This window comes from Ctenopharyngodon idella, chromosome 22 (genome assembly GCF_019924925.1).
Source record: "Ctenopharyngodon idella isolate HZGC_01 chromosome 22, HZGC01, whole genome shotgun sequence".
NCBI classification, from domain to species: Eukaryota; Metazoa; Chordata; class Actinopteri; order Cypriniformes; family Xenocyprididae; genus Ctenopharyngodon; species Ctenopharyngodon idella.
Window position 1 is genome coordinate 7,906,596 of NC_067241.1, and position 11,502 is coordinate 7,918,097.

Below are 11,502 nucleotides of genomic sequence, written 5' to 3' on the forward strand. Positions count from 1 at the left end.
AACTACCATACAGCAGATGATTTTATGATTATCAGCATGCTTTTTTTTTTATGTGTACAGAAGTCATTAGTGTTTAAAATCTATATGGACTGTCCATTTGGACAGAATTTGTCTTTCATCCTTTAACATTACTTTGCCTCATCAGTTTCCCTCTTTTTATTCATCAGCTTTAGGATTAACAGGACATGTTTGGACCCGCAGCTCTGGAGTCAATCATTAAACACACATGCACACATCACTTCTGGGCCAACGCATACTATCCCACAATCCCTGGACAGCAGAAGCAAGTGTCAGAAGGGATGGGACTCTATTTGTCCTCATTCCTTAGAGGAATCAGGTGCTTTCTGTCACCTGGGTTACCGGATCTCCATGGATGTCACAACCAACCCGCTGCCTGAACTGAGTGGCACGGCCCTACCGAGATCTGTCTCAGTCTGATCTGGAATCAGTCAGCTGGATGTCACTCCCAGTGTTTCTAAGAGTACAGGGGGAAAATCACAGATGAAGACCGGATGAATACAGGTGAGAATATATGTCTATTTTTGCTGTATTTGCATTTGTGCTGCAAAAGTTTTGGTCTATAAGATCTTTTCTTACATATTTTCAATTTTACAGAAGACAGGGCAGGTAGAGTATTTGACTTCCTTTGTCAAGAAGTAACATTCTCTGTCTGCTCACAGTTGTGCTGTAAAAATGCCTTTAGAATGACGGAACAAAACATGATGCTGGAAAATGAGCTGATCCAGGATGACTGCCATCTAAAATGCAAGCAATACCTCATCAGGTATGTGGTTTTGGGTAATGGTGGGCCTCAGTAATGGCTGTTCTTGGTATACAGTGCGAGTTGAAGAAGCACAGTTTCAGATGATGTAACTGACAGTTTGAACTATTTGATCAGCTGGCAATCTGTCTTTTAGTTTGTTTGATGAATCGACTGCAGAGTATTTCCTCAGCCCTTCCTCTTGCTCAAAGGAAATACCCCCTTGGTTTTCCCAGCTAAAAGACGACATGAAAGGTATTGACATTTTTTGTTTCTACAGATGTATAACTGTATGAGAAGTGAATTTATTGGGTATTATTACATGTGCAATAAGATAATCATTTTGCAAACTTGATTATGATTACACTAAAAATTACAGTATTAATTTCTCTCAAACAACAACAACAATGAATCTTACGGACCTCAAACTTTTGAATGGTAGTAAATATTTTTTTTTTGTTGTTGTAAAAACTGGAAAAAAAGAATTGATAGAAAAGTCATGACATAAAATGAATAAGAAATATTTAAGATTATTAAGTGTGGTCTCTGTTATTAGATCACATGAGTGCTGTTGCCCTGTGGGATGCTCTGCGACAACGCACTGCACAGATACTGCAAGAATCAAACACTGAACCCTCAATGGTGATCACTAATCAGGTCAGTTTCTCTTACAGCCAACTAACTCAGTCAACTCTGAAATCTCAAAATGTGCCTTTACTAAGTGACAATCAGCAATGTTATACTTTGCTCTTCTTCAACAGATTGCGAGAAGGGTGACAGACTGGAAGACACTAATGAAAAAGGACCATCTGATGCACCTAGCAGGGGTGAAATACATGTTCCGCTGTGCTCAGCATAACCAGGACATCTCTGCCCTCCTTCTACAACACAATCCTCTTTTTGACTATGGGATAAATAATGGACTGAATTGATTTTTGACCATAATGCTGAATCAACCAAATAAGCACATATTGGACTATGGAAAGCAGGGATATGCTCAATTTTGGACACAGACAAACTTTACTAACTAATTTACAGCCTTTTCCAGAACTTACTGTTCTATTGTCCCATTAGAGACTTGCACAGGCTTGATACAGTAAATGAGCCAGTTAATGTGGTGCACTGCAGTTAGGCTTTGTACTTGCCCATCACTACCATAGGGGGGCAGCAAATTGTAAATTTGTCTTTTAGTCTCAGTGCTGAAATAATTCTTTTTTGTTGCACATAGCATCTCTAATGGGACAACAAAAGAAAAGTAAGCTTTTCCCTTGTGAATCTATCACTTTGGGACGCAACCCACCAGCTGAAACCCATGCTTCAGATTCTGAAACCCTAAAATTATAGAGAAAACATTGTTGAATACTACTAGACTACATGCCTAACCCCTTAATTAGAAAACAACCAACAATTCAGCATGACCATTGCAACCTTCCATTTTTACTACTATGTTGTGTTGGCATATTTATAAGTATAAAGATCTGAATATACAATTTTGACAGATTTTTCTTTGTTTAGCCTACAGGAAGAAGGCCCTGGATTTGTAATGTTTGGATACTCTGCAATCATACTGAAGCATTAGTTTAGAATAGTTTTTCCATCATCTAATCGAAGTTGCCTCATATGTATGTCTCTAGTCATAACCTGCCTTAGGCTACAATGAAAACTGAATGTGTTTCATCTCAGATGGGAAGGTTTGCAATAAACACAGAGTGAAGTAACTCAAAGCTGCTGTAACTATCATAACTGAGACAAGTATGTGCAAAGATCAGACTTCAAATGATCTTTTATTAATTTTTTTCAATGTGCAGGCTAAATGTTACCAGAACGCGCACACACATAGCATCTACATCACAAAAAAACTACAGCACAAATACATGATTATTAAGTTGACAAACAATGTGATTGCATAAATCATTCTAGCAACAGTCACTACTGTGCAGCAGGGATACCTGCTAACAAATACAGGTGACAAGTCACTGAAATGACATGAAACATAAAATGAACAGTGAATAATAATAATAAATGCGTCATCTCCGTGCCTGCCATGATCTCAATAAAGTTGCGGGGTATTAGCCGAATTCCAGGTTGTGGTATTACATTTTTAAAAACGCAACTGGTACAATTTGGTTTTAATAAAAAATAGCGTTTTCTTGTTGATAGTGTAAGTAACAACGTTGTCCTATAAGACTTAAACCTGGAAACCGCTTAAATATCAAATAGTTACAGCTATAACATAACATGAACGTGCTTATAAAATAACAAATGAAGAAAGGAAACTTTGCCACCTTATTTCAGACCACCATACGCACCTCTTAAGTTACTGGGTGTGTACGTTAAACTTGTCATTTGAGGACTATTTAAAACACAAACCATGACGTAGCCATACAAACACTCTTACCTGTTTATAATACTGTGAGAGGGAAAACCCGCGTGGACTCCTCCTTCAGCAGTGAACTGTGCATGTGAACAGGTGGACGCGCAGCTCGCGAAAGGAGCGCTTCTGCTTATGAGAGTCAATCCACAGGTAAGAGTTAAAGCTAGCGATACTGTCTAACTTTACTATGATTAATTTACAGACACTTTTACAGTTTATAGCCTAATCTTATTTTAAAAAGTTGCAGTCAAACTCTTAGTATGTCGAAACCGTGTATTTGAAATTTTCATTTCAAGTGTATTGCTGCACATTTTCTGTTTCTTTGGTTTTACTAATAAATGTGTTTCATGTCCTGTGAGAGAACTTATTTATGTAGCGTTATGCGATTACTGCGAAAGAAAAGACGGGTCGCAGGCAGCGTCTTCAGCTCTCTGACTGAAGTATAGCCTACAGACTCGTTTCGAAAACTGTTTATCCTTGAATTGAAACGGAAAGCATACTCAGACAGAAGAGAGATAAATCATTTGTCATGTGGGATTGTAGATAGGGGTCTGTCTGTCATGAGAATCATTTCAATTGCAGTAGCTATAAAAAGGGATTTGACCAGACCTTGTGGTCTGTTGACATTTTCAAAAACACATTGCAGAAAGATGCAATAAAGTTAATTCAAATATTAAGGATTGGACTACTACATGAATTAAAAAGTACAGTGTGTACACTCTAAAAAATGGTGCTATATAGTACTAAAAGTGGTTCTTTGGCTCGTAATCATAGGGGAACCCCTTTATGTGCTGTATAGCACCTAATCTTGGTTCTTCAGCGGTTCTTTGGGATGACTGAGGTGCTATATAGCATCGCTACCATATACAGAACCTGTTTAGCCCCTGTATGGTTCTTCAGCAGTTCTTCAGTGGTTCTTTGAGGTGGTTAAGGTGCTATATAGCACCACTGCTGTACAAAGAACCTGTTAAGCCCCTTTAAAGGTTCTTTACGAGAAAAAGAACCACTGTTTTTGTTGAAGAAATAAAATGCAATATGGCACCTCTTATTTGTTCTACATAGCACCATTTGACAAAGATGCTGTAGAGCACCTTTAAAGATATGGTGCTACATAGCACCAAAAGTGGTTCCCCTATGATTACGAGCCAAGAACCACTTTTAGTGCTATATAGCACTTTTTTTAGAGTGTACATCAGCTACAAACATCTACAATATACCAACTACAAAGCATTTAATCATGTCTGGAGTCTCTAAGACCCCAAATGTGGAAATCTGATGCATGTAGTCAAGTTGAATTTTGGTTTCTAATTGGTTCCCATAAGATTAGAAATAATTCATAAAGTATCAGAGGGCATGTCATTGATTATATTAACCTTAACATGAGAGTTTAACCGTAAACTGAATCCTACCTTTGCACTCTTGGGAAAAGGGTGAAATCTTCTGAATGTAAGAAGAGCTCAAATCACTTTCTTCTAGGGCTTCCTTAAAGGGATAGTTCACTCAAAAATGAAAATTCTGTCACAATTTACTTGCCCTTGTGTCGTTTCCAAACCTGTATGAGTTTTTTTCTTCTTCTGTGGAACATAAAAGAAGATATTAAGAAATGTCTCAGTGTTTATTTATTTGTAATTTTTTTGTCCTTATAATGGAAGTCACCAAAACAGTTTGGTTACCAACATTCATAATTTCTTCTTTTGTGTTTTGCAAAAGAAAGAAACTGGTTTGGAAATGATGACAGAATATTCCTTTTTGGTTGAACTATCTCTTTAACTTTCCAAGTGTTCAGTTCAATCTTTTCACAGAATGTGTTTGTTGCTTGTGAAGTCAGCAGTATAAATTGGAGTAAATGAGTGCAATGTCACACATGTCGACAATGTGATTCTTTCATTTTCATTGTAAAAGTTTAGAAACCACTGAGATATCAGACACATCAGTATGGTATTGACCTTGAAGTGACTTGTCTGTATCAGTAAAGCCTGATTATTTACACTCTCCTACATTCCCGAAGATCTGCATGTTTTTTTTCTTTTGCAGCTGTAGAAGTGTTTCACATTTCATTTGTCAGCGCTGTCAAATGTGCATGCATGCTCTGATGGCGATTATAGAATTTATTAGACAGGCATCATTTTTGAATTAATACCATAATCTTTATAAACATGTGTTTTAATGAATCTTAAGGGGTCTAAGCTGACAGTCGGACAAAGGGCAAATCAAGGCGCAGAGTCACAAAGCATGGGAAGCTATCCCTTTTTCTGAGTATAGCTTTAATCGGCTCTCTTGCCCTTTAGCCTCATTGCTATGGGTGACAGTGAAGTTCAAAGAGTTCCACGAGTCCTAGACCTCTAAGAGGGATCTTCAGGCCCTTTTAGCTGGTAGATGCTGGTAACTACAGGTCAAGCAATTGAAATGAATATGAATGTTAACGGATAACTTCCTGCAGTTATTAAAGACCTAGTTGTGCCTAATAGATAGCAATGCCACCTGCAAATCCTCCCTCCCAAACACAGATACTCTTGAGATTAGTTTAAATACATGTTTTGGAAATGCTAGATTATGTCTGAAGCCTCCGCAATAATTACTCACAGCTGAAGGAAAGCTGTCAAAACATATTTGGCGTCTCTCACGATAGCTCAGCTGGCCGCTCATTCTCTCTGGAGCCTTATTTAAAACGTCAGTCCTTTGATTGCTTGAGATTTTCAGGTTTTTGAAGCAGCAGATGAGCAGTCTCATCAGTCAGATGAGGTATTCTTTACTGACAGACATGATGAAATGATGATGAGCCTGAAGTTCTGCGTATAAGACATAATAATTGGCAAGTATACACAGAATTAAAGCCTGTATGATTTCTTGCTGGTGTGCTTTGATGTTTTTATAGTGAATTGCTATGAGCCGCAATGACATTACAAGCATAGGGAATATATTAATGTATAGCCATTACCATCTTTTGCATAGCATTTTGTAGTGAAGACAAAATATTGAGAATCGTGTATTGGTTTCAATGGTCACACTTTAGTTTGGGGAACTCATATTCACTATTAACTACAACTTTTGCCTTAATAAACTCCTAATTTACTGCTTATAAATAGTTAGTAAGGTAGTTGTTGTAGGGTTAAGTTTAGCTATGGGGTAGGATTAAGGGATGTAGAATATGGTCATGCAGAATAAGACATTAAAATGTTCTTTATAAGTACTAATAAACAGCCAATATTAATAATATGCAAGCTAATAAGCAACTAGTTAATAGTGAGAATTTGTCCCCAAACTGAAGTGTTATTGTTTCAACTAACCCATCATCAATCAGGCATGTTGTGTCATGGAAATATGACTTCATAAATCTTACATCTTGATATGAAATGTGTCAGGTCCGTGGTGAATCGTCTCATCCCGTGTGGGGACTAATCTAGTGCTCTCTGGCATTCTGTGAGGAATGTAGGGAATTGTACAGTTCCGGAACATCACTCGTCACTCTACGGAACATTCTGGAATGACCCTCTCAGGAAGACCTGGGCCCTTGTGTATAAAGCTGCTCAGAGTAAAATTTTAGTCTTAAGTTTGTCAGAATTCTAAGAATGACGTAATTTTACTCTTATTCCCAGACTTAAGAATAAGTATGATTCATAAAGGTTCCTAAGTGTCAAGACTAGGTCTCAGCTCCTAAATTATTTAGGAGAGCTGCAGAGGTCTCCAACCTAGTTAGGAGTAACAAGACGACAGCAAAGAAGAGGAGACACACGCTTTCCATTGAAGATATGATGTATTGGAGTTATATGATGACATGGAGTTGATAAAACGATATAAACTTGATTGACAATTCTTTTTGTAACTGACCTAATAAGAAATGTAATAACTTTAAATAAATGTAATAAATATTACTTAATAATTAATATGTTTAATGCATTTTAATACATTTAATGACTTTGAATAAACTTTTTATAACTTTAAATGTAACAACTTCTCCCAAATCAATGCTCTGACTGTAGAAATGAAATAGTAGTGACCTTTTTTGGTAACTGTAAAAATGCAGTGGTGCACTGGTGATGACTTGAACCCATCAGTCCACAGTAAGCAGGCTCTTAAATAGTACTAATGCTAAACTTACCACACCAAACATAGTAGACAAAATTGATGTGCAAAGGGTTTTTTTTTTTTTAAATGACCCTACAATTTTGCTTAAACCATCAAAATATGAGAAAAATATTTTTATTTTTATGTTTATATTATTTAAATGTTTTAAAATATGACATTGACTACAACATAATCAGTTTTTAATATTTCATTGGTCCTCTTGTTTTTGCATGTGTTCATAATTTCCTTGTATGACAGCCTGGCCAAAAATAATTTGAAATAATTTAAAATAATTTGAAATTTCAATTCACTATCACACATGAAACAATCTCCAAGCACAGCTACATGATATGCTTACATCTTTTAACACATTTTTAAAAATATTTGAATTAAGATTGAAGATGTCAATTTTCATATGGCTGGATATCACATTTGGCCACTACTCTATGGCAGTTCATCGACTTTCCAACTGCCCATTAAAACATTGCGGCAAAAGCAAGCCACTTTTATGTTGATAGTGGGCTTCCCTGGAATTGTAGGAGCCATTGATGGAACTCCAATTCAGTCAGCACTTAAGAATCAGTCTTATACTTTACTAAAAGTTGCTTTTAGCTTCTTTATAAAAGTCTCCTACTCTTTGAAAAGTCCTACTCTTTACTAAGAATTTTTTGACAATTAAGTCAAAACTTAAGACTATTCTTAAGAGCATTTCTGAGAAGTTTAATACATACGGGCCCTGGTCTTTTTCTCAGTCTCTCATTCCCTGGAAGTTCAAAGGTGATCATCCAGTTCAACATAAGTAATTCTTTAACATGTAGTTGGTTCTTTGATCATGCACATACAATATCTCCTCAGAAAAGGCCTCAGATTTCTCATCATCCTACACGCATGCAATGAAAGAAACTATGCTATGTTGTCGTCTGAAAGCATTGCAAAGGCTGGATCCAAACTGTTGTAACAGATTCGATTAGCATAATCAACCAAATTATTAGCGAATTAATTGATTGTTGATTCGGATAGTCACTGACCACTTAAAAGTGCAGTAGCTCTGTGACTGAATCTAAAGGTGAGCACAGGTTTTAAGTTTACATTTGGCTACTGTTTGGTCTTTCTCCAGAAAAGCCAGAGGGAGTGAGCTCACGTGAGAGCACTCAGGTTGTATGGTTGGAGATTAACCTTAATAAATGGTCTTAAAAACCAGGTACAGGAGCCAGAGCCTGCTGTTCTGCATTAAGATTCAATATCCTCCTTACAGCAGTGTGATTACATATGTAAAGCAGGCATGCTCTTATGGATTATTTTAATTTTTGAAGATTGTGAACCACAAGGCCAAAGCTCAAGGTCTTTTGAGCTGATTTCATCTCAGCCTGCTGTAAAGTAGTCTTGTGGTAATACAGTGCAGATCACATGTGTACCATGTTAACTTGTTTTATACAGTTGAGCACAATCAGAAAGACATTGTGTAATCTTGTAGAGCCTAATGTGAGGAACTAAGCACGCTCATGTTTTGACTTTGTCTATACATGTCTCCCATGTTAACCGCAGTCATGTTTTTTATGTTCATCCTAACGGTGTGGTAATATTATTATTAGAGGAGGTGTATTGAACAGATTTGTCCTCCCAGTTTTTTTTTTTTTTTTTTTTTTTTTTTTTTGAAGATTGCAATGGATTCCGCTGTTAATGTTGGTTACGCAAACCAATTGTCCCATCTCAAACTCACATCATTCGTTGAGCCAATTTGCAACTCTCCCACAATGCAACAGGATTCAACTCAAATATCTTTAGTGATGCCTATATGGGTTGACACAGCCAGACATAGCAAATGTAAATGCCATGGAAAGCAGTCAAATCAGATAGATCTACGATTTCATGTCCCTAGTAAGTGTGCATATAGTATGTACATATAATATGTATGTAGTATATCTTTGTCAGCTCTTTTGAACGAGGCTGGTTCTAAAGTATCTTGCAGACTTTTTATATATTTAGTCATTTTAATTGTTTTCAAATGAATAACCTGTCCTGCAGCTGACATTGCAAGCGGCACATGTTCAGTTAGCGTAGGTGTTTTTCTATACGAGTTGAGCAAAGAAAAGTAAATTAAACTTTGTGTGTGATACTGAATATGATGGTTGCGGTCATATTTTTTGTTTTATGTATTACCACATCCACAAAGTGTTGAAAATTGTTTTTGTGTTTTGTTTTGAATGTCACTGTGTTCTTAAAGTCCCCCTGTAGTCAATTTTATCCCTTAAAACTCATCTTTGAACACCAAAATTACATATTTAAACATTTTTTTTCCTTTGAAAAACAATTCTTAATGCCTTATAATAGCTTGAATGTAACTCTACACCCTTGCCTCATTTAATATACACGGATCTATGAATATGCTAATTAGCCCCGCCTCCACCCACTCGCACGAGCTAAGACATGCTGCACAATGGTAGCGCTTTTTACAACGTCGGACACATAATGGTAATTAATATTATTAGAGTTTTGCTTGACTACGTTATCAAACAGCTAATAATGTGTTGCTAATGATACACAAACCATGTTCACATTCACGAGTCAGACAGCTTCCTTCTAACAATCAGTATCCTTAGAAACGCTTTGAACAACTCAGAACGTCAGTGGAGAAAGACATATATTTCATCATAACATCGTAATATGCATCATACACCCGCCATATTGCTAAATCTACCCGATTTTTCATATCAACAGAAAAATATATCGGCATAACCTTCTTTTGAGACTCCCTTGTTCGGTCATTGATATGCTAAAGCCCGCCGGCACGTTGACGTGATTGGTTACAAGGTAGTTTATGACGTTAGAAACACCACCGATTTCAAACGGCGGATTTGAGACTGTCTTTGGTTTACTGCAGTTTTAAAGAGAAAATACTCAGCAATGGTGTTGACGTAAGAATTTGCACATTGTTTGTCTTAAAGCATGTTAAAAACACCAGATAGACACATGAAAAACATTAAAAACTTGATTTCTTGAAAAAATGAAAAAACCTGACTTTCAGTTTGATCTCAAGAGGTAGACGTTACATTGTAAATCAGTTCTGTCAAATTAGCCCATTAGTTACACAGCTCAACTCAATAATTGATTTACTTCTGCTGTAACATGTCATGACTCCTCGGTTTTAAATATTTAGCTTAGATGATTTATCTACTCCCAGGGTAAATCTCTCTGAAACCCACCAGCAGACAGTAGAACTCATAGACTGAGATATCAGAAGTATGTTATACCTGCCTTGTTCAGTCTCACGTTTGCTGAGGGCTTTTATCTGACATAAGAGCCCTCAGCAGCATATATCTATATTTTCTGATATGATAAGGAGTGAGAAAAACAGTCAGTTCATTCAGGTAATGTTGGTATTGAATTATTTAGCCTACTTCACTTGAGATGGTGAGGTGGCATTCAACTCTGACCTATCTCGGGGAATAGATGGTTTACCGTATTTCACACCCATCATCACTTGTTCATGAGTCACTCATCCGCAGTGAGTGCAGATTTGTAGTCTTTGTCTTCATGTGGTCAGGTTGGCCTTCACTCTGCTCATGTTTGCAGATGAAGTCATTTAGCTGCTGTCTTAAAAGCTGTGTGCGGCCTACATGATAGAGTAAGTTGCTATCTCAGATATGCTGGTGGCCTATTGAACATTGAAGACCAGTGCCAGTTTAGTCTCTTTACTTACTGTGCGAATGTGTAAGGAGTGTCTTAATATGTTATACATTAATATTGATCTCTGTAAATTTCATTTGTGTTGGTTAAAAGGTACATAACACACACAGTTTCTGCCAATCTCATGTTAATCTTAGTACCTATAGAGTAGTAGTGCATCCTTCTTATCTCAGAAGAGTCTTTAGTTTTATCAGATTAAGACAGATACGCTGTACCAAGTCTTTCCGAAAACAGCCAAGCTCCTGGAGGCGTGCCATGGGCGAAGCTAAAGAGTGACGAGTACGCGCAGCTTTTGTGTAGCGATCGTCTGCAAGCTATCGATGGTCAGCTAAACAAATGTATTTAAACACACACAATACACCATCGCATTATCCCTGGATAACTTTTGAATCACTATAATGAATATAGCGTATAGTGAATGATGAATAATGAATTTATGAATTCACTACGTTCGTGTTGTTTACATTATATGCACTTAGGTGCCTATTGATGAGTTTTACCTACTACCTGCAGTTCTCATGACCGGGATCATTATCGCTTGAGCGCTCCAACAATCTGTAAATCCAGCGTAGACCTGGGCCTTGTTTATGAAACCATAAGCGCGATCCTGAGGGCT

The 11,502-nt window shown here is 37.0% G+C and overlaps 1 protein-coding gene across 1 annotated transcript; it reads left to right on the forward strand.

The window, feature by feature from the left end:
- The first annotated feature begins 386 nt into the window (after nt 1-386).
- Nucleotides 387-2,478, forward strand: si:rp71-17i16.6 (uncharacterized protein LOC100148415 homolog). Its single transcript, XM_051880838.1, has 5 exons — nt 387-522; nt 681-784; nt 918-1,015; nt 1,317-1,417; nt 1,522-2,478. Exons 2-5 carry the CDS (start codon nt 705-707, stop codon nt 1,690-1,692), a joined length of 450 nt encoding a protein of 149 aa, XP_051736798.1. The 5' UTR covers nt 387-522; nt 681-704; the 3' UTR covers nt 1,693-2,478.
- Nucleotides 2,479-11,502: the final 9,024 nt, after the last annotated feature.